At 42.1% G+C, this 24,005-nt stretch overlaps 1 protein-coding gene across 1 annotated transcript in view; it reads left to right on the forward strand.

Annotated features, from left to right (window-relative positions):
- The window catches only part of LOC128136235 (proprotein convertase subtilisin/kexin type 5-like), a 277,385-nt gene that overhangs the window by 143,623 nt on the left and 109,757 nt on the right, over positions 1-24,005 (forward strand). Inside the window, exons 6-7 of the mRNA XM_052775477.1 lie at positions 6,691-6,779; positions 13,070-13,242. Of these exons, the coding sequence (XP_052631437.1) occupies positions 6,691-6,779; positions 13,070-13,242 (262 nt within the window). The remainder of the gene's footprint in view (positions 1-6,690; positions 6,780-13,069; positions 13,243-24,005) is intronic.

The following is a 24,005-nucleotide window of genomic DNA, read 5'->3' on the forward strand; positions in this document are numbered from 1 at the left end:
GTCCTTTTGCTGGGCTCATATCAGAACTTCACACTTCTGAGAAATTAGCTTTTTGCTGCTAACAGCTAACAAATATAGAGTGACAGGGGAGCATCACTGTTACCCATGCTGTTAAATCTGAGTGGGATGTGAAGCATTCCATGTGTTTGTTTTAATATTGTCATATTTGATTTTATTTGAGAGAAATAGATGAGTTCTTTTCAAATTATTCTAAGTAAACTTCCAATAATCATGCAAAAAGGCATTAGTCTCTGGAATCTTGACTCAAGCCAGCCTCCAGTCCTGTACTGTAACCACATTACAACACTGTATTTGATGCTCAGAAGCAGGATCCTGTCTGTGTAATATAATATCCAGACCTTTGGCATTTTTCCCGATATTTCACATTGAAGATGTGTAACTTGTTTTTCATATTTACTTTGTCATCTCTTTCTCTACTGTTAATATCCAAACTTCTATAAATTCTTTTGTATCTCCTTTTTCAGATGTTCTCCAAACAACATTCCAACTTAGTGCCATTTTGGAAAGTATTTTTCATCCTCCAGATAACTAAAGATCATTTATATGTGAAAAGCTCTAAGAAAAAGATTTCTTTTACACCACATTAAACATTACTCCAGAATGCAATAAAATGCATTTCTGATGATTGTTGTTAATATTTTTTTTCCAGCAGTTAATACATTGTGATGGTCAGATATCACATTTTTCCATTTAGAAATATATTCCAATGTAATAGAGACCTTAGAAGACATTTGAAACTTTAACTAAAGAAGGGTTATACAAAAATAGATGTCAACTCTAATATATTTTTTGACAGATAACAATGGCTACCTAAAACTCTATTCTTCCTCTCCCTTTAGAGGTTTGAAAATTATTTTATCATTTATTATTCACTCAGCAGTGATGAAAATATCACCAAAGACATTTGGATTTCAGAAATTTTAGATTACCTGTAGTTAGAGTTGGAAACAGATTTGGCAACTATGTGGTTAATATTGACATTTAATGGCAGTTCTGCCATCTTTCAGCTCATGTTACTGTGTATAAACTAGTTTTTCAAGTGTATCTCATTGTTTATGGCACCAACACCTCACTAAAGTAATATGATTAGAATTTCACTAGATCAAAACTTCAGATCTGGATAAAGGTGCACCCATAACATTCCTTTAATCCTATAATTTTCTATATTCTGTAAAATATATTTGGCATACAATTTGGAGTTTTGTTAACTAGAAGAGAAAGAGGTCTCTTACTAGTTAGAGGTTAGTGGAAACCTAATTTAGTTCATGTTACAAGTTCAGTCCCTTGGATTCCACTGTAATTTATAATTAAAGCTAAGTAAAAAAAGTTCTTAATATTAATGCATTGTATTTATGCATATGCAATGTTTGTTATGTAATCATGTTGAGAAATGAAGCTGTGTTATCAAAAATAGAGGAGCAGCTGTTCAAGCACAGCCTATTAAAATGGACATAAACTTGTGTAATCTTCAAGACTATTCTAACCTTTTTGTCATAACTTGATATCCACTCTTACAGTATGTGCAGCATAGACTTTGCAAAGAATGTGAAGTTTTCTTCTTTTTTGTAGACATTTCCCTAGATAAAAAAGAATAACTGTTTTCCTTATTTGTGTACAAACTCTTTCTTGTGCTGAATATCTTTTAGAAAACCTCAATAAGTTGCTGATATTCCAGATATGTTTGTGATGGGCTTGCATTGAAATACTCTGAAACTCTTTTCTCCTTAAGTTCCCTTTCTGAAAAGACTCAGTGGTGACAGTTTGAAGTGGGTTGGGCTATAATGTTAGTGTTGTGAAAAGCTGGAGGGCTTTAAACCCTCTAGTCCTCCTAGTTTTTTATATTCTAAAAGAGTTGATAAACTCCAGAATAATAAAAGACAGCAAAGAAATGCATCATCACAACATTTCTGGAATTCAAAGAATAGCTGTCAGAGATGGAGGCTTTAAAATGAAGAGCCCATTTAGATGGAAAGGGCTTTTCAAATTACCTGCAGCTGTCTTCACTAACTCTGATTTTTTTCTTTAAACATTCAGAGGAGAGCTGTGAATCAATTAACTTTTATCTTAAAGATGTTCTAAGTGCCTTATACCTTCCTCTTCTTCTAAAAGGCAAATTAAGAATGATTATTGACAAGATAGATGACATGTTTATATTATATAGTGGTGAGATGGGGAGTGATATTTAATCATAGAACATGCACCTTTTCTCTTTCCATCTATTGCTTGAAATATTCACCTGTCCCCATCTCAAAGAGAATCTGGTCATAAAAAAAGTTACTTTGTGTAATAGATCAGTGCTTAAATTTCTCTTTTGCTTATCTTACTCTTAGAGAGCCATCAAAAGACTGTACCTTTACCATCCGATTGCTCAGTTCCTCTTCATTCATGCAGCAGCAAAGTGACATACGCCTTTTCATAGAAGTGTATTTTGTCAAATAAAAACAATTTCTTTCAAGTTCTTCATGTAACAGTGAGGGCATCATAAGGCAGAAACTCCACCTTTACTAAGGCCTTCCTGAAAAGATCTTTGACAGCTAGCTTACTTGCCATTAATGGCAGACTGACAAAGTTCCTCCATATAAAGAAAGATCAATCTGAATTGCCAATATATTTTCTTTGTATTCTGTTTTCCATCTTTCTCATATAAAAAAAATGAATTTAAATACATTTCTGAGAAAGCTATACTTAGTTGCCTGGAATGGAAAAATTAGTTGAAGCAATTAATGTTTTATAGTGGAAAGTGTTATCCAGCATATAAGTACATTTTCTTTAAATATACTGCCCATGAAATCTCCTTTCTTTTATCTGGTGCCCTCTTGAGCCTAAATCTGTCTTTGAATAGGGATTTTTCATGTGTGTCTGGTGGGTTAACCTTGGCTGGCTGCCAGACACCCACCAAGCTGTTCTCTCACTCTCCCACCTCAACAGGACAGGGGGAGAAAATAAGATGAAAAAGCTCGTGGGTAGAGATAAAACAGGGAGGTGACTCAGCAATTATCATCACAGGCAAAACAGACTTGACTTGGGGAAAATTAATTTAATTTATTGCCAATTAAAAATAGAGGAGGATAGGGAAAAGCAAAAAAAACAACCTAAAAAAACTTCCCCCCACCCCTACTTCCCAGGCTCAACTTCACTCCTGACTCTTCTACCTCCTGCCCCACTGAGTGGCACAGGGAGGATGGGGAATGGGGGTTGCAGTCGGTTCATAACATTTCATCTCTGCCACTCCTTCCTTACACTTTTCTCCTGCTCCAGCATGGGGTCCCTACCACAGGCTGCAGTTCTTCAAGAACTGCTCCAGTGTGGGTCCTTTCCATGGGGTACAGTCCTTCAGGAACAGACTGCTCCAGCGTGGGTCCCCCAAGGGGCCACAGGTCCTGCCAGAAAACCTGCTCCAGCGTGGGCTCCTCTCCATGGGCCACAGTTCCTGCCGGGAGCTGGCTCTTCACAGGCTGCAGCTTCCTTCAGGGCATATCCACCTGCTCCAGTGTGGGGTCCTCCCCAGGCTGCTCCACTGTGGACCTCCATGGGCTGCAAGAGGACAACCTGCCTCACCATTGTCTTCACCACAGGCTGCTGGGGAATCTCTGCTCTGGCACCTGGAGCACCCCCTCCCCCTCCAGTTGTTTCTCTTTCTTACATTTTTTTCTCACTCCTCTTTCTCACAGCTGCTGTTGTGCATCGGTTTTTACCCTTTCTTAAATATGTTATCACAGAGGTGCCATCAGTGTCACTGATTGGCTCAGCTTTGGGCAGCAGTGGGTCTATCTTGGAGCTTGCTGGCACTGGCTCTGTCGGACATGGGGGAAGCCCCTGGTATCTTCTCACAGATGCAGATGCTTTTTTTTCATAATCCAGGGTCTGTTCACAATTGTAGACCTCAAGTAAAATCTAGGACAGAGAAAAATAAAAGTAATGTGGAAAGAACATAGTTGTTAAATGCATATTTTTTAGAACGTCATCCCTTTTACAACATAATTGAAGTATTACTTAAAGGACTCATAACATTAAAAGAAATTGAGTTGCATATATGATTAATTCATGCAGTGGTAAGCTGCTTATAAAGAATGCAATTTTATACATATGATCTTGAAATGAATAAAGCAACTTTTAATTTTGTCATTTCCCTTATAAATGTGGAATATGATTAACAATAATCTTGGCAGAGAAGCAAGGCTCTAACATAAAAATCTGTTTACAAAACAAATGTACACCATTAATGGACTCAAAATATGATAAAAAGGATTTTTCAATATGTGAAGACTAGTGAAATATTCAGAAATGCTAATTTTCTCTGGAATATGTTTTTTCTATCAGAATTTTACCTGAAATTTCACACTGTGTTTTAATTTAATAAATATATGTAATAATACCTGCATGTCAGCCTTTTAAATCCCCAGCTACTTCTAACTGATCACTTCCACTTCAGCTGGAATTTGTCCTGCAGTTTCATGTTACATGTTGTCCTGGTTTCAGCTGGGATAGAGTTAATTGTCTTCCTAGTAGCTAGTATAGTGTTATGTCTTGGATCCAGTATGAGAAGAATGTTGATAGTTGATGTTTTCAGTTCTTGCTAAGTAATGTTTAGTCTAAAGTCAAGGATTTTTCAGCTTCTCCTGCCCAGCCAGCAAGAAGGCTGGAGGGGCACAAGAAGTTGGGAGGGGACACAGCCAGGGCAGCTGACCCAAAGTGGCCAATGGGGTATTCCATACCATGAGACGTCATGCCCAGTATGTAAACTATGGGGAGTTGGCCTGGGGAGGATCGCCGCTCGGGGACTAACTGGGTGTCAATTGGCGCGGGTGGTGAGCAATTGCACTGCGCAGCATTTGTACATTCCAATCCTTTTATTATTGCTGTTGTCATTGTATTAGTGTTATCATTATCATTATTAGTTTCTTCTTTTCTGTTCTATTAAACCATTCTTATCTCAACCCACGGGTTTTACTTCTTTTCCCGATTTTCTCCCCCATCCCACTGGGTGGGGGGGAGTGAGTGAGCGGCTGTGTGGTGCTTAGTTGCTGGCTGGGGTTAAACCATGACACATGTAATCCCATTTTACTATGGGTTGCTGCTGAGAGGGGCAGTCATACTTTCTCTCTCCCACTTGCGCCAACCACACAGCCCTTCTGTTTCCTATGTACAAACATTACATGGCCCTTTTGCAAATGGGGTCTGTTTGGTAAACCAGGGGAAATCTAACCCTTTTGATGGTGCTCAGTGGATGTAGTTAAAGTGGCAGGTATCCATATACTCCTCTGTGAACCACAGACAAACTCAAGCTGTTTCTGCTCCTTTACAGGCAGCCTTCTTTCTCCATGTGTGTTTCTTATCTTTCCCCATTCTCTACTGAAAAAAACTTCATTCATTCCCAGTCACTTCCCTCTGCTGCTCTTTCCAGACTTGGTTCCTGGGGAAGGTTTCATACCAATGCAGCCTCTCTCTGGGAAGCTGTGTCTGGGCCACATGCATTTCACAAAGCAGGTGGTGATTTCTTAATAAAATATATGCACCGATGTGATGTGCGTGGGTATATACATTTTTTAAGACTAGTCATCTGTGCTTTGAGTGATAACACCTATAAACTTACATGTGAGACCTAACAAAATCATAATGAGAAAAAGGGAAGTTTGGGAATCGTGTCAGAGCCACAAAGATGATTAAGGAGGATCTTTCATATGAGGAGAGGTTGGGAGAGATGGGACTGTTCAGCCTGGAGAACAGAAGGCTCAGGGGGAATCTTATCAATGTGCATAAGTACCTGATGGGAGGGAATGAAGATGAGGGAGCCAGACTCTTCTCAGCAGTGCCCACTGATAGGACAAGAGGTAATGGGCACAAATTAAAAAACGTGAAATTCCATCTGGACACAAAAACCCCACTTTTTTACTGTGAGGCTGATCAAACACTGAGAGAGGTTGCCCAAAGAGGTTGTGGAGTTTCCATCTGTGGAGATATTCAAAGGCCGTCTGGACTCAGTCCTGTGCAACCTGCTCTAGCTGACCCTGTTTGAGCAGGAGGGGTGGACTAGATGATCTCAAAAGGTCCCTTTCAATCTCAGCGATTCTGTGATTGTGTCTTCTAAATAATTCTAAAGACAGGCATTTTCCTATAAATGTAAATGTATTTTTAAAAGGCACTGTTTCAAACAAATAGGGAACTAGAAGATTATTTGAAAATATTTGAAAACAAACAGGGATCTTTTTAAAAGTCTTTTTAAAAAGTCTTTTTAAAAGTCTTTTAAAAGGCTTTTTAAAAACGTGTATATTCCAATCATTTTATTATTACTATTGTCATTTTAATATTATTATTATCATTATTAGTTTCTTCTTTTCTGTCCTATTAAACCGTTCTTATCTCAGCTCACGAGTTTGACTTTTTTCCCGATTCTCTCCCCCATCCCACTGGGTGGAGGGGGAGTGAGTGAGCAGCTGTGTGGTGCTTAGTGGCTGGCTGAGGTTAAACCACAACATAATTTTAAAATGTGTTTGGGGAAAAGTTGTAACAAGGGCATTAATTTGCTATGAGGAGGTACATAGTGCAAGATATTGTGGATAATTGGGGCTTTAGCACCTGAGGATGAGCAAAGTCAATGCCTTTAAATCCCAACAATCTGAGTTGGTGGATTATCTTGCTTACTTGAAAAAAATGTTTGTCTGACTGCAGGCATGGAACCCGTTGTGCTGGAGAAGTGGCAGCCATTGCAAACAACTCACACTGCACAGTAGGAATCGCCTTTAATGCCAAGATTGGAGGTATGTGAAACAGTCTCCCACAAAAAAAAAAAGTAACTAAAGAGTCATTTGTACCAAATGACTCTTTCAGAGATTTCTAAACAAGAGGAAGAGATTTGTATAGATAACAGTTGTACTTGTAGCATGGTAGTTAAATACCAGTACTGAAGGAATTTGTCTGCAGTGACCCTTCTCCAGTGTTCCCTGGGACACCACCTCTCATTACACACAGAAAAATAGAAAGCAAGGCCTTTGATGAAAACACAAAACCCAGAATTGGGACATTTAGGTTTTCTTACAAATTCAAAGCTTTAACTGAGTTTTGATAAATCAGAAGTAAATGTACACATCATGAATATTCGCTTGCATATTGATCCCAAACAAAACACTGACATAGTTGTAAAACTAAAAACATTTTTTGTTGCTTGGCTGTGATCGGAGAGTATCTTCTTTTGATCCCTGTGTGTGATCAGATTATTACCTGAAATATGAGATTTGATTGCAGTTTTTTATTCTGTTCAGCCAAGAGATTCCAAGTGATTTCTATCAATACTTAGTCAATGGCTGCTTAATTAAGACCTTTAGCTTGGTTCTTGAAATGACTGTCAAAATGTCATGTAAATATCTCCTAGGCTGTAGCCTGCCTGTACCAGTTTTTAACACTTCAAGTGAAGATTTACTCTGTATTTTTAATGAAATCATGGGATTGGTATATTGGCTTTCAGTAAAAACACCTACAGCTCAAACTCATTAACTGTTGATTTTCTGCTGCAAAATAGATGCCATCTGTGAAAAAAGAAACATGTTTACCTACATATACTATAGATAACAGTTAAAAAATATGAGCAGGCATGCTTGTGGCTATGTTTCCACAATTAATAGTAATGTATCTGATCAGGAGCTGCCCCCATGTTGGACAGAGCTAGTTTCAGCTGCTGCCCAAAGCTGAGCCAATCAGTGACAGTGGTAGTGCCTCTATGATAACATATTTAAGAAAGGGTAAAAAAATACAGCACAACAGCAGCTGTGAGAAAGAGGAGTGAGAAAAAATGTAAGAGAAACAACCCTGCAGACACCAAGGTCAGTGAAGGAGGGGGAGAAGGTTCTCTAGGTCCCAGAGCAGAGATTCCCCTGCAGCCCGTGGGGAAGACCATGGTGAGGCAGGCTGTCCCTCTGCAGCCCATGGAGGTTAACAGTGGAGCAGCTATCCACCTGCAGCCCATGGAGGACCCCACACCGGTGCAGGTGGATGCCTGAAGGAGGTTGTGACCCTGTGGAGAGCCCGTGCTGGAGCAGGCTCCTGGCAGGAACCGCTGCCTGTGAAGAAGAGCCCACGTAGGAGCAGGTTTTCTGGCAGGACTTGTGACCCTGTGGGGGACCCATGCTGGAGCAGCCTGTTCCTGAAGGACTGCAACCCGTGGAAAGGACCCATGCTGGAGCAGTTAATGAAGAACTGCAGCCTGTTGGAGGGACCCACATTGGAGAAGCTCGTGAAGGACTGTATCCTGTGGGGTGGGACCTCATGCTGGAGCAGGGGAACAGTATGAGGAGGAAGGAGTGGCAGAAACAAAATGTTATGAACTGACCTTAACCCCCATTCTCCATCCCCCCTGCTCCGCTCAGGAGAGGGAGGAGGTAGAAGAGTCAGGAGTGAAGTTGAGCTTGGGAATAAAGGGTGGGAGGTGAGGGGAAGGTGTTTTTAGGGGTTTTTTTGTGTCTCACTGTTGTAATCTATTTTTAATTAGCAGTAAATTAAATTAATCTTCCCCAAGTCGAGCCTGTTTTGCCTATGATGGTAATTGGTGAGTGATCTCCCTGTCCTTATCTCAGTCCATGAGCTTTTTCATCATATTTTTCTCCCCCTGTCCTATTGATGAAAGGGGAGTGATAGAGTGGCTCAGTGAGCACCTGGCAGCTTGCCAAGGTCAACGCACCACAAGAATCTAACAACCTTCAAGAAACTTCATTGATCTAAAGGAAATAAAAATGGTATCTACTCTGCTTAACACAGTGCTTCTGCAGACCCATCAGTAACACTGTTGTTTAAAGAAAGCTGGAAAATACCATAGTGGCAGCTGTAGAAACCTCACTTGACATAATGTACCACCCTTATAAAGTATCCCAAACATAAGTCCTCAGGAGACTCAGCAGATAATCTGCTGAAAATCAGAAGCAAGAGGGAATTCCAGAGTATTGGGAAGGAAGGTTAAGCTTCCCCTTCTGCTAGGTGTATATGTTTAAGAGTTTCACTGTTGCTGATTTCTATTTTGCATGCCTCCCTCCCTTCCCTCATAAAAGCCATAAGCTATACATGTGAATATGCAGAAGTTGTGTTTCCTCTCCACGAGCCAGATAGAGTGTAAAAATGTTGAATCATATTATACTGAAATAGTGTTCAGCTTGCTTATTTCCCAGGGATTTAAAGACCCTCATTTTAAAAGAAGAAACTAGAGTTGAGGTATAGCAATTACATTCTTCTTACACAGAGGAGCACCTGCTGAGAGTGATGTTGAATTTGGTCCACCAAGATGGGTCTTTACTTCAAACCAAAATGTGAGTTGCTGCATCTCTGGACACATAATGGATAGTAAAGAGACCAAAGGGGAAAAGAAATCCTTTCCATTGATATTTCATCAAATACTGGCAGCTGAACAAATCTGATTCATGATCTCTGTGATGGAAAGTCATTGACAAGATATCTACCAGTAATGCTCGCTTTTTTTTAAAATGTGTTTGTACTCTGTCTCATTTCAACACATTTAAGAACTTCCGATAACAAAATAGATCAGAAAACAGATTCTTAGAAAGTCTGAGTCTTCTCAACAGCGTGAGTGGGGAGTTAATCTGCAGATATGAAACTATGAGTGAAATTGCAATCTGGACATTCAGTTCTTTTACAGGTTGTGGGATGTTTCTTAGAAAAAATTATGCCTGTAGTTCATGCTTATCTCAGTTATTCGCCCTTTCATTAAAAAACAAAGCAATGCACCAAAGGGCTAGATTTTTTTTTTAATGTGTGAGACTGCAGTAATCACACATAGCAAATTACCACCTACAGAGCTTGTGAGACTTTTTATAGGAAGGGATGGTGTATTGGCTTTGTGTGGCAAGGTTTTGGTAGCGGGGGGGGTTACAGGGGTGGCTTCTGTAAGAAGCTGCTGGAAGCTTCCCCTGTGTTTGACAGAGCCAATACCAGCCGGCTCTAAGACGGACCCGCCGCCGGCCAAGGCCGAGCCAATCAGCGATAGTGGTAATGCCTCTGTGATAACATTTTTAAGAAGGAAAAAAAAAGTTGGGACAGACGGTATTCGGCAGCCGGAGAGAGGAGTGAGAACATGTAAGAGAAACAACCGTGCGGACACCAAGGACAGTGAAGAAGGAGGGGGAGGAGATGCTCCAGGCGCCGGAGCAGAGATTCCCCTGCAGCCCGTGGTGAAGACCATGGTGAGGCAGGCTGTCCCCCTGCAGTCCATGGAGGTCCACGGTGGAGCAGATATCCACCTGCAGCCCGTGGAGGACCCCACGCCAGAGCAGGTGGGTTCCCGAAGGAGGCTGTGACCCCGTGGGAAGCCCAGGCTGGAGCAGGCTCCTGGCAGGACCTGCGGATCTGTGGAGAGAGGAGCCCACGGAACAGGTTTTCTGGCAGGACTTGTGACCCCGTGGGGGGCCCACGCTGGAGCAGTCTGTGCCTGAAGGACTGCACACTGTGGAAAGGACCCATGCTGGAGCAGTTCGTGAAGAACTGCAGCCCATGGGAAGGACCCACATTGGAGAAGTTCGTGGAGGACTGTCCCGTGGGTGGGACCCCACGCTGGAGCAGGGGAAGAGTGTGATGAATCCTCCCCCTGAGGAGGATGAAGCGGCAGAAAATAACGTGTGATGAACTGACCGTAAACCCCATCCCCCTGTGCCGCTGGGGGGTTGGTAGAGAATCCGGGAGTGAAGTTGTGCCTGGGAAGAAGGGAGGGGTGGAGGGAAGGTGTTCTGAGATTTGGTTTTATTTCTCATTACCCTACTCTGGTTGATTTGTAATAAATTGAGTTAATTTTCCCCAAGCTGAGTCTGTTTTGCCTGTGATGGTAATTGGTGAGTGATCTCTCCTGTCCTTATCTCGACCCACAAGCTCTTTGTTATATTTTCTCTCCCCTGTCCAGTTGAGAAGGAGGGGGAGTGATAGAACAGCTCTGGTGGGCACCTGGCGTCCAGCCAGGGTTAACCCATCACAGATGGTTAGCATGTTGTTATTGTTTACAGACTTATCGTGGAAGTTGCAAAGCATCTGTGGGGATTTGTGTGCTTAGTTACTTGGCTGGGCTTGAGTCCTGATGGGAAAACAGTTACATGAAACTATGGCAGAACAGATGTAGATTGTCTGCAGTTGACAAGAAATTAGTTCAGCAGTTTCTTTAAGCTTAATTCGGATGCTGATTAAAAAAACCCACATTTTAAAAGAAAATTTGCTGTCAGCACAGTTTTGCATATTTCCTATGATTTGTTGAAAGTTTGTTCTGCATAAAATGCCACTTACATTTTGGCACTTATTGCAAATACTGGAAAAAGTTTACAGAACTCTAAAGTCTTAAGTGAAACAGTCTAGAAATGCAGTCTGTTAATTGCCTTCTGGCTTTTGTTGCACTATCACCACATGCTGAATGCAGTTTGGAAGTTTTGTGATTGGCAAAATTAACTACTCCAGCTTTTCCAAAGAGGAGAGGAGAGGAGAGGAGAGGGATTTTTTTTTTAATTTTTTTTTTTAATAGCCAATGAGACATCCATTGATCAAAGTTACACTTGAAGCATGTCTGTCAATCATTGGCAGAACAGAGCAACACTTAGGTCACAGTCTTGTCTGTGTTGCTTTAGATTTGATCACCAGTAACAAAAAACCTGGTGTAAATTAATACAGATGCCAATGACAGAATTTGGAGTTATTGTTACACCCATCATTAATTTTCTGAGATTATGCTGAGGAAGGAAAATAAAACCTGAGATTCCCAAAGTTGTTTTAATGGCTTTTTTATAAAGTAAAGTTCATACTGAGATCACTGGACAATTTATCTCGCAAAACATAGGTAGCTTTTGTGTGAACTTAGAAATATGATCACTTTTCATTTTCAAGTCAATTAGAGTGAGGAAAAAAAAATAGACCCTCTATCAACAAAGCAACCCCTATACCTTTTGTTAACTGGAAGTTAAGGTCTTGGTAAACACTCAAGTTAATTCCATCTGAACTCATGAGTAAAGTGGAATGTGTCTATAATTAAACTATGTAAATTTGGTTTATAAATAGCAGTGGCCTTTTAAAGGGGAAAAAGTTTCAAACTTGTTAATTGTGGAAATGATCGTTATTCCCTACTATCATATGGTTACATGTTAATTATTATTTAATATCTTATATTCCTTTGATCTAATGTTACACTAACTGTATGAAGGTCCTCTTCCTTATTTAGGTTAAAACTATCATCAAGGGTTTTCTCAGTCAGAATTAAATTCAATCAAAATGCTACAGTTAGTTAAAAAAAACCTTTAAGATATTCTCAGTTTTCAGCTTTAAGCCTATCATCTTATTTATTCTAGTGCTCTTAAAACATCATGGTGCCATTCACTTTACAAGGGCTGGCATGCTGACTTATCAAAACCCACATTAATGGATTTTTTTTAACACAAGAATTTCAGATTGTACCTTTAAAAAGCCTCTTCTGCACAACAGAGAATGTTCACAAAATTGTAGTTTCAGGTTGAATGATGTTACGCATAGGGTATTTGTTAGTAACTTTCTGTAATCACCTTGCTACTGTGTGTACTTATACTGCATAATCCATCTGTACACAAGAGCTTTCTCCCATTTCTTTGCAACCTCATATAACAAAGGAAAAATGCTGTATTTATGTCTGTCAACATACTTAGGGCTATGAATGTCTCAAATTAAGTGCTGCAGTATAAAAGGAAAAAGCAAAGCAGATAATATCTTCAAGTGAAAAACATAAACATTTCAAAGTTCAAGTCTTTTCTTTTCTTTAGTATAAAAGTTTCTTGTTAAAGTCCAAAGGCTATACAGTGGATAAACTGACTTGTAGATAATTCTTAAAACTTGAAGAAAGACAAAAATATTAATTCCTATTTGTATATTTTCATATGGAAGCATTTTTTTCATTAGGGAAACACATATCCAAACAGACTGATTTTTTTTTTACAATAGAGATCTTTATGATCCTTCAGTCCAATGTCCTACACAACAATTTTCTCTAGGGGAAAAAAACAAAAGCACTTTGAATTTGGTTGTCCTGTTCATTGTATCTTTTGTTCTGAAGGCGTACGGATGCTGGATGGAGATGTGACAGACATGGTAGAAGCAAAGTCGCTGAGCCTTAATCCCCAACACATCCACATCTACAGTGCCAGCTGGGGGCCTGATGATGATGGTAAGACTGTGGACGGACCTGCTTCTCTAGCACGTCAGGCCTTTGAGAATGGCATCAGAATGGTAGGTTGGCATCAAAGTGCATATCCTGGATCTGCTCTTGTGTGCGGGTGTAAGGGTACATGTGCCCAGTATGTACAAGTGCACTGCACAGGGAAGAGTCATATTCTTAAGGAAAGAAGAAAAGCTTCATTTGTGTAAAATAAAAAATACATTTCCATTCTATAGCAACTAGATGTTCAATCCTTCCTGAAGTATCAGCTAACTTTCTTCATTGTCAGTTGGAATATATCATCCTCAGTGTCCTTTAACACTGCCCTGAGGTAATAATGTAGTTCTGCAAGAAAAGCTAAGACTGAAAAATTATACTTTGCACAGCAGTGCCAAATCATCAATTCTGAATTGCTATGAAATTATAAAACAAAAGCCTTTGACTTTTTCCTTCATCCTTCCTTCCTTTTGTTGTTCTGTTTTACTTAATTTCTTAATGGAAATTTGATGGATTTAATAGGAAACTGGGAGCTAAAAATAAAATCTGCACTCATGTTTCTTTTAGAGTGTATGTCTAATCTCAGAGAACATTCACCCTTTTTATAACTTACATATGCATTTCTCTAACAGTTTGTACAACTGCAGTTTCTGTGTGATATAGTCCAGAGAGCTTCAATAGTACAATACACAAAATCCCAAACATCCCTATAAGAAGAAAAAATATAAGACCTTTTCAATTTTCTTTAATAAATAACTGTCAACCAAATAAGACCACAGAAGGAAATGAGCAGTTAGAGGAAATTTTATGTCAGAGGCCAATATTTAGTTCTTCCTTTCACCCTCCTGCATGTTAAATAGATCAGGGAATTCCTGGTCTTCCAGTGCTCACACCTCTTTCCAGTATATAGGATTGGATAGAAAGCATTTTCAAGCTCTGCACTTGAAGGTTTGAGCATTATTTTGAGTGCAGCAGAAGACTTCCTAGTTCAGTGGTGAGTGGCTCTAGGACCAGAAAAGAGGAGATTAGTACAAAACATTTATTTGAAGAGGCTGAGACTTTTGGACTAATACTGGAACATAGTAACACTGTGCAGCAAAATCGGAAACTGCAGCTATTATTTCAGTCAACAGGAATTTTAACCCGGTGTGTCAAGACTGATTTTAGCAAACTAACTAACATTCAGCCTGGAAGACTTGTGTCTTGTGTAAGAGACAGTGTATGCCATTGAGAGATTATATTAATTTAAGATATACCATAAAAAGTGGTCGTAACAGGAAATAGGTTAAGAGGGATGTCCTGGGTTCAGCTGGGATAGAGTTAATTTTTACAGGAACCTGGGAGGTGGGGGGGGCATAGCCGGGGCAGATGACCTGAACTAGCCAAGGAGCTATTCCATACCATGTGACATCATGCTCAGTATATAAATGGGGAGCGGGCCAGGGGGAGCCCTCTCGACTTTCGGTGGGGGAAGTGGCAGAGCGTCGGGTTCCAGGTGGTGAGCAGTTGCACTGTGCATCACTCCTTTTGTATATTCTTTCATTAGTACCGTTGTTGTTGTTGTAACCTTTTTTTGTGTTGTCCCAGTAAACTGCCCTTATCTCAACCCTCGAGGTTCCGGGTTTTTTTTCTTTTCTCTCCTCCGTCTCCTCCCTATCCCACCGGAGGGGGGCGGGAGGAGTGAGCGAGCGGCTGCGTGGTCCTTTGTTACCGGCTGGGCTGAAACCACGACAGTCCTTTTTGGCGCCCAACGTGGGGCACGAAGGGTTGAGATAACGACAGATCTGGCCAGAGTGTGTTGAAACAAATTTGTCATACGCATTTCTTATATTAGATAAATAGATGTTAGTCACAATGTTGATTCATTTGTTTACATGGTGGCGTTTTGTAAGTTCTTATGTGCTCTATGTATTGCCTGTAGTTACGTTTCTCACCTCTGGGAGAGTGATTGGGATTATCGTTTTGCTGTACTGGGCAATGTCGACTTGTGAAATGATTACATCACTGGTCATGAGGTTAAGCTGGTATCTGTATGAGGTAGTGATATCATTTCCATACTTCAGGCACATTCTATCGGATTTTATTGGTAATTACACTCAATCCATGGGGAAGTCAGGGGGAGATACTTCCCCCTCCCCGTCCGTTTGCCTCCCTTCTCTCCTTCCGACTAATTACAACAGCTTTTGAGAATTTTGAATATCCTTGGGATGCGCAAGCCAGTGTGCTGTTAGTGCTATGCCTCCTGAATATGTTTCAGGTCTTGTTTAGGGCTACAAAAAGGCTCTTTAAGAGTACCACCCAGAGATCTGCCCCAAAGCTGGATATTCATGGGTGGCACGGCATGTGGGAGGATATGGGCAGGTATCTAGAGAACTTCTCACCTCCAGTGGCTTGGAAGTTCACTCCCGAACAACTACAGAACCCTCATGAAGTGGTAGAATATTTGAAAGGAAAATGCTGTGGCTATTCCAAAGACGCACAACTCACTGCACTGTGCTGGGCCCTGGCCAGTATCTACCAAACACTGCTTGATATTAGGCAGCACCCTCAGGGGGAAAAGGGGAAAAAGATGGAAAACAGGGCAACAGGCACCATGGCTACCCCAACCCCGACAACAGGCACCATGGCTACCCCAACCCTGGCAACAGGCAGTGTGGCTACCCCAACCCCGGTGACAGATACTGCAGCTAAACCAGAGAACCAACCTGTGCCAGTATCAGTCGCCCCTGTACAGAAAAAGAAACACACAAAGAAATCAGTTCGCTTAGTGAGAGATGAAGATGAACCAGGGTCATTGCGAGAACAGGAGGAAGAGGCAGAACCTGAAATAATTACCCGATCTCTATCCCTGAGTGAGTTGTGTGACATGCGAAAAGATTTTATCCGCCACCCAGGTGAGCACATTGTTACCTGGCTGCTCCGATGCTGGGATAATGGGGCTAGTAGTGTGGAATTAGAGGGTAAGGAAGCCAAGCAGTTGGGATCTCTGTCTAGGGAAGGGGGCATCGACAAGGCGATTGGGAGAAAAACACAAGTCCTCAGCCTCTGGAGGCGACTTCTGTTAGGTGTAAAGGAAAGATACCCCTTCAAGGATGAAGTTACATGTCACCAAGGCAAGTGGACCACCATGGAGAGAGGTATCCAGTACCTGAGGGAATTAGCCGTGCTGGAGGTGATTTATAATGATCCAGAAAATGCGCAGTCACCCACAGATCCAGATGAAGTCCAATGCACACAACCAATGTGGTGGAAGTTTCTACGAAGTGCACCCCCAACCTATGCCAACTCATTGGCAGTAACGTCCTGGAAAGAAGGCTATGGACAAACGGTGGATGAATTGGCTGTCCAACTCCGGCAATACGAAGGAAGTCTCTCTTCCTCCCTACGGGCCTGTGTCTCGGCTGTAGAGGAATTGTCCCGAGAGTTCCAGCAATTCAAAGTGGATATGTCCTCCTCCCCACCTGTACAGGCCCGCATCGCAGCTATTGGGAGTAAGCATTCCTCTGCCCAAGAGAGAGGAGAGAGAAAGTACACACGACGGGCTAACCTGTGGTTTTACCTGCGTGACCATGGAGAGGACATGAGGAAGTGGGATGGAAAACCTACCTCAGTCCTGGATGCACGGGTACGGGAGTTGCGAGAAAAAGCAACCAGAAAAGAGGATTCTTCTTGGAAAGCTGCTGCTCCAGTTTCCCGTGAGCAGTCCCCCAGAGGCAGTAGATGGGCTGATCCCATTTCTGATCCTCTTGAAGGGACTTCTGATTCATGTGTGCGAAAAGTGAGTAACGGATATTCTAACCAGGATTAGAGGGGCCCTGCCTCCAGCCAGGTGGAGGAGAGGGACAACCGAGTCTACTGGACAGTGTGGATTCGATGGCCTGGCACATCAGACCCACAGGAATATAAGGCTCTAGTAGACACTGGTGCACAATGCATCCTAATGCCATCAAGTTATAAAGGGGCAGAACCCATCTGTATCTCTGGTGTGACAGGGGGATCCCAAGAGCTAACCGTATTGGAAGCTGAAATGAGTCTAACCGGGAATGAGTGGCATAAACACCCCATTGCAACTGGCCCAGAGGCCCCGTGCATCCTTGGTATAGATTATCTCAGGAGGGGGTATTCCAAGGACCCAAAAGGGTACCGTTGGGCCTTTGGTATAGCTGCATTGGAGACGGAGGAGATTGAACAGCTGTCTACCCTGCCTGGTCTCTCTCAAGACCCTTCGGTTGTGGGGTTGCTGAAGGTTGAAGAACAACAGGTGCCAATTGCTACCACAACGGTGCACCGGTGGCAATATTGCACCAACCGAGACTCCCTGATCCCCATCCATAAGCTGATTTGCCAATTGGAGAGCCAAGGAGTGATCAGCAAGACTCACTCACCCTTTAATAGTCCCATATGGCCCGTGCGAAAATCTAACGGGGAATGGAGACTAACAGTAGATTATCGTGGGCTGAATGAAGTCACGCCACTGCTGAGCGCTGCTGTGCCAGATATGTTAGAGCTTCAATACGAACTGGAATCAAAGGCAGCTAAGTGGTATGCCACAATTGACACGGCTAATGCATTTTTCTCCATTCCTTTGGCAGCGGAGTGCAGGCCACAGTTTGCTTTCACTTGGAGGGCTGTCCAGTACACTTGGAATCGACTGCCCCAGGGGTGGAAACACAGCCCCACTATTTGCCATGGACTAATCCAGGCTGCACTGGAAAAAGGTAAAGCTCCAGAACACCTGCAATACATTGATGACATCATCGTATGGGGCAACACGGCAGAAGAAGTCTTTGAGAAAGGGAAGAAAATAATCCAAATCCTTTTGAAGGCTGGTTTTGCCATAAAAGAAAGTAAGGTCAAGGGACCTGCACAGGAGATCCAGTTCTTAGGAGTAAAATGGCAAGACGGGTGTCGTCACATCCCAATGGATGTGATCAACAAAATAGCAGCTATGTCTCCAACGACTAATAAAAAGGAAACACAGGCTTTCTTAGGTGTTTTGGGCTTTTGGAGAATGCACATTCCAAATTACAGTCAAATTGTAAGTCCTCTCTACCAAGTTACCCGGAAGAAGAACGATTTTAAATGGGGCCCTGAGCAACGACAAGCCTTTGAACAAATTAAGCGGGAGATTGTTCATGCAGTAGCTCTTGGGCCAGTCCGGGCAGGACAAGATGTTAAAAATGTGCTCTATACTGCAGCTGGGGAGAATGGCCCTACCTGGAGCCTCTGGCAGAAAGCACCTGGGGAGACCCGAGGCCGACCCCTGGGGTTTTGGAGTCGGGGATACAGAGGTTCTGAGGCTCGCTATACTCCAACTGAAAAAGAGATATTGGCAGCATATGAAGGAGTTCAAGCTGCCTCAGAAGTGGTTGGTACTGAAACACAGCTCCTCTTAGCACCCCGACTGCCAGTGCTGGGCTGGATGTTCAAAGGGAGGGTCTCCTCTACACATCACGCAACTGATGCCACGTGGAGTAAGTGGATTGCACTGATCACACAACGGGCTCGCGTAGGAAACCCCAGTCGCCCAGGAATTGTGGAAGTGATCATGGACTGGCCAGAAGGCAAAGATTTTGGAATGTCGCCAGAGGAGGAGGTGACATGTGCTGAAGAGGCCCCACTGTTATAATAAACTGTCAGAAAATGAGAGGCAATATGCCCTGTTCACTGATGGGTCCTATCGCATTGTGGGAAAGCATCAGAGGTGGAAGGCTGCTGTATGGAGTCCTACACGACAAGTCGCAGAAACTGCTGAAGGAGAAGAATCGAGTCAGTTTGCAGAAGTGAAAGCCATCCAGCTAGCGTTAGACATTGCTGAAAGAGAGAAGTGGCCAGTGCTCTATCTCTGTCCTGACTCATGGATGGTGGCAAATGCCCTGTGGGGGTGGCTACAGCAATGGAAGCAGAGCAACTGGCAGCGCAGAGGTAAACCCATCTGGGCGGCCGCACTGTGGCAAGATATTGCTGTTCGGATAGAGAAGCTAGTGGTAAAAGTACGTCACGTAGGTGCTCATGTACCCAAGAGTCGGGCCACTGAAGAACATCAAAACAACCAGCAGGCAGATCAGGCCGCCAAGATTGAAGTGTCTCAGGTGGACCTGGACTGGCAACATAAGGGTGAGCTATTTATGGCTCAGTGTGCCCATGACACCTCAGGCCATCAGGGAAGAGATGCAACATATAGACAGGCTCGTGATCGAGGGGTGGACTTGACCATGGACACTATCGCACAGGTTATCCATGAATGTGAAACATGTGCTGCAATTAAGCAAGCCAAGCGGCTAAAACCCCTGTCGCATGGAGGGCGATGGCTGAAATATAAACAGTGTGAGGCCTGGCAGATTGACTATATCACACTCCCAGGAACCCGCCAAGGCAAGTGCCATGTGCTTACAATGGTGGAAGCAACCACTGGATGGCTGGAAACATATCCTGTGTCCCACGCCACTGCCCAGAACACTATCCTGGGCCTTGAAGAGCAAGTTTTATGGCGACACGGCACCCCAGAAAGAATCGAGTCGGACAACGGGACTCACTTCCGAAACAATCTCATAGACACCTGGGCCAAAGAGCATGGCATTGAGTGGGTATATCACATCCCTTATCACGCACCGGCCTCTGGAAAAATCGAACGATACAATGGACTGCTGAAAACTACATTGAGAGCAATGGGGGGTGGAACTTTCAAACATTGGGATACACATTTAACAAAAGCCACCTGGTTAGTTAATACTAGAGGATCCGCCAATCGGGCTGGCCCCGCCCAACCAAGACTTCCACATACTGTAGAAGGGGATAAAGTCCCTGTAGTGCGCATGAGGAGTATGTTAGGAAAGACAGTCTGGGTTAGTCCTGCCTCAAGCAGAGACAAACCCATCCAAGGGGTTGTTTTTGCTCAGGGACCTGGGTACACCTGGTGGGTGATGCAGAAGGATGGGGAAGTTCGATGTTTACCTCAGGGAGATTTGATGTTGGGAGAGAATAGCCAGTGAATTAGGCTACATGATATTTAACTGCTAAATAACCTGCCAATGTATGTCATTGTATCTATAGTGTCTATATGCCATATCAAGGGTATTACTGTAAGAATTACCCAAATGACTGAAGGATGGACTTTGAAACTGAGCCAAGTACAACAGTGATAGAACTTGAACTGGCGCCCAGCAATTTCCTCAAGATCAGCCTCTTCGACCTGCAGGCCAAGGGTGTGGGTTGCACCAAATGTACCAGCCACAAGTTCCAGAGGCAGCATACAACAACCTAACACCTCACACCATCTCTCTTATCCTGAAGAACTGTTACAACAGATGGAGCCCCAAAGTCATGGACTAAATAAAATTGATGGACACATTGGAGGGATAGCCCATCGACTAAGGGAATACTATTTGTGTGTGTGTGTGTGTGGGGGGGGTGTCCATATACATATATATATATATATGACAAGGAAAGTGGTAGTGGTTGATTGGAAAATGTAAGATCTGGGCATGATGTAGATGGTATAGAATAAGGGGTGGATAATGTCCTGGGTTCAGCTGGGATAGAGTTAATTTTTACAGGAACCTGGGAGGTGGGGGGGGGGCATAGCCGGGGCAGCCGACCTGAACTAGCCAAGGAGCTATTCCATACCATGTGACATCATGCTCAGTATATAAATGGGGAGCGGGCCAGGGGGAGGGCTCTCTCGATTTTCGGTGGCAGAGCGTCGGGTTCCGGGTGGTGAGCAGTTGCACTGTGCATCGCTCTTTTTGTATATTCTTTCATTAGTACCGTTGTTGTTGTAACCTTTTTTTTGTGTTGTCCCAGTAAACTGCCCTTATCTCAACCCTCGAGGTTCCGGGTTTTTTTTCTTTTCTCTCCTCCGTCTCCTCCCTATCCCGCCAGAGGGGGGTGGGAGGAGTGAGCGAGCGGCTGCGTGGTCCTTTGTTACCGGCTGGGCTGAAACCACGACAAGGGATAATAGAAAAAGTTACAAGAGCATCTAGTCAAGCTGACAGTCTGTATGGACAGTTCAGTGTTTACAGGTGATTTACAGTATACTTGATTATAAGTTGTAAATAAATGCAACGCAAAATTAATGCCCACTGTCACCGTAACCATTGTATTGCAGCACAAGCCTAGGAGCTGTGAATTCTTCAGTTCTAGTCACAGCTGTGTCACTGGTTTGTTTTTGCTTCCTCGGTAAAGTTGCATGAATTGCTTACTCTCCCCCTGCCCCCCCTCAATGTGGATAATAATACATGTGCACCTGACAGGTTTGTTATGAAGAACAATTATTGAAATGCTAAACTAATGACAAGAACTGTGTGCATCCTATGCTATGTAATGTTAAAAATATGTCTCATAAAAATCAGTATTGTGAATGCTTTACCAACCATGCAGCAACAGACCACTGCTTTCCTTTCATTTGGTCATATGATGACCATTCAGTGTAGAGCTGCAGACTTATGCTTTTGCTTGTTGTACAGTATGTAACATGTTAAGCCTAGCATAACAAAATACTCAAGCATGTACTTTATCCTGTGAGAAATTCCAGGGGCTTAGCAGTTAAACAGATTTAGGGACTCTGATTCTGCCCCCAGAGACCTTTGCTGTATTTAATAATCATTAGAATAGTTGTTCATAGACCAATATAACTAGTCTGTGAGAAGGCTGAATGCATTGCCATTATTGCTTCCCATGCATTGTCACTTCTCCTTTCAGGTGGAATATCAGCACACCCTAGCACCCCACTACAGTGTACTACTCAATTTAAGAAAGATGTTAAGGTACTTGAATGCGTCCAGAGGAGGGCAACAAAGCTGGTGAAAGGGCTGGAAGGCATGTCCTGTGAGGAGCGGCTAAGGACTCTGGGTTTGTCTAGCTTGGAGAAAAGGAGGCTGAGGGGCGACCTCATTGCTCTCTACAGCTTCCTGAGGAGGGGAAGTGGAGAGGGAGGTGCTGATCTCTTCTCCCTGGTATCCAGTGACAGGACGCGTGGGAATGGTTCAAAGCTGTGCCAGGTGAGGTTTAGACCTGATATTAGGAAGCATTTCTTTACCGAGAGGGTGGTCAAACACTGGAACAGGCTTCCTAGAGAGATGGTTGATGTCCCATGTCTGTCAGTGTTTAAGAAGCATTTGGAGAATGCCCTTAATAACATGCTTTAAGTTTTGGTCAGCCCTGAAGTGGTCAGGCAGTTGGACTAGATGATCGTTGTAGGTCCCTTCCAACGGGAACTATTCTATTCTATTCTGTTCTATTCTACTCTTTGACAATGACCACACAGAAGAAAAACCAATAAAGTGTTGAAGAGACACTACTGGAACTGCAGGACACGAGGTTGAACAAAATAAGTTTTATATTTAAACATATGTATTTTTTAGTTTAAATATTGTATTTCATGTGGATTAATCATGAAAAGTTTAGCCCACTTTTCTATATCTGAAGAACTCAGCCATTTTTTTTTCAGCAAAATTTCAAACTCCAGATAAATCTGGTATAAATCAAGAATATAGATTAATTTTCCATGGGCAAGGATCTACCTACAAGCATTATTATTCCATTATTATTATAGCTGTAATATGAGACAATACCCTACAGACCACAAATAAACTTCATTGTACTACTACATTGTCCTGTGTTTTTATAGGTGCCAGTATATAATGGAAACACAGTATTTTATTTTACACTTCTAAGCAGGTCTTTTTTCTGAGAACATGGCAGAAAAATAGCTTGCTATATTTCTTGACACGTCAATTTTTTTTTTTTAATGGTTGAACTTTTATTACATTTTATCAGCCACCTTTTGTTCTGCCCAAAGTGGCCTATGCAGAGTTGAATAGATTTAAATATTTCCATGTATTTGGAAATGTTGTCTAGCTCTGACTGTGAGAGGTTTTTCATTTCTGCTAAGGAAATAAAAGTTCCTTTCAAAACTTATATAAAACTGTGATAGTTTTGAAAATCATACTAATAAGAAAAAGAAAATGGTTAAGGTTAATACTTCTCTAGTTTTTGTTCTTTAAAATGTAATATATACTGAAAGTCTTTACATTTATGTCTCAGTCATCACCTTACTTAGAGGCTTAGTTTGCAGGCCAAAAATAATTTTAAGATTAATCTGTTTTCCATGTTCTCTTTAATAAAGCATGCCTTTCAGTTTTTGGATAAAGGTATCCTTTCTATTTTTCTTTACATTGTCATAAGATGTTGAATTTTAAAAGATGAAGCAAACAGGAGAAAAAAAGGCAAATTGTCTCTGTGCCAAAAATCAGATCATTGTCCAAGGTAAAGACTGGATAAATACCCTGCCAAACACTGATTTCCCCAAGCAGTCACAGTAACTGCACAAATAATAATAGGAGGACAAAAATGCATATTATGCTGTGTACAGACCTTGACCTTCCTTTTTTAGAAATATTGAACTGAACAATAACTATTACATCTAGTACCTGTGAATTAAAGCAACATTGGTACAGAAAAGTTTGACAAGACCTTCTTTCAGATTTATACAAAGGTTCAAGACTGATATTCTTCATTTATTCTGCATATGCAAGCACAACAGGATATTAATTTTTAAAAAAACAAGACAGAAAAAAGTACAGTCAAGATTTTTTAAATGGACCTGAAAAGGAAAATATGATTGTTTTTTTTATTTTGGAAAATTAGAGGTGGTGCTGAATAATAATTAATTAAAGTATAATTAAACTGAATGATTTTTTTTTTATTAAATTACTGAAGTAAAAATGAAATGGATGCAAGAGCCACAGTTTCTTAGTGTGATGTGAGACTGGAATCCTTGAAAAAAAATGCCTAGTTTAACTTTAGCTTTTATTATTCCAGTTAACAGCTCATGCAG

The sequence above is a fragment of the Harpia harpyja genome, chromosome W (genome assembly GCF_026419915.1).
Source record: "Harpia harpyja isolate bHarHar1 chromosome W, bHarHar1 primary haplotype, whole genome shotgun sequence".
Classification (NCBI taxonomy): Eukaryota; Metazoa; Chordata; class Aves; order Accipitriformes; family Accipitridae; genus Harpia; species Harpia harpyja.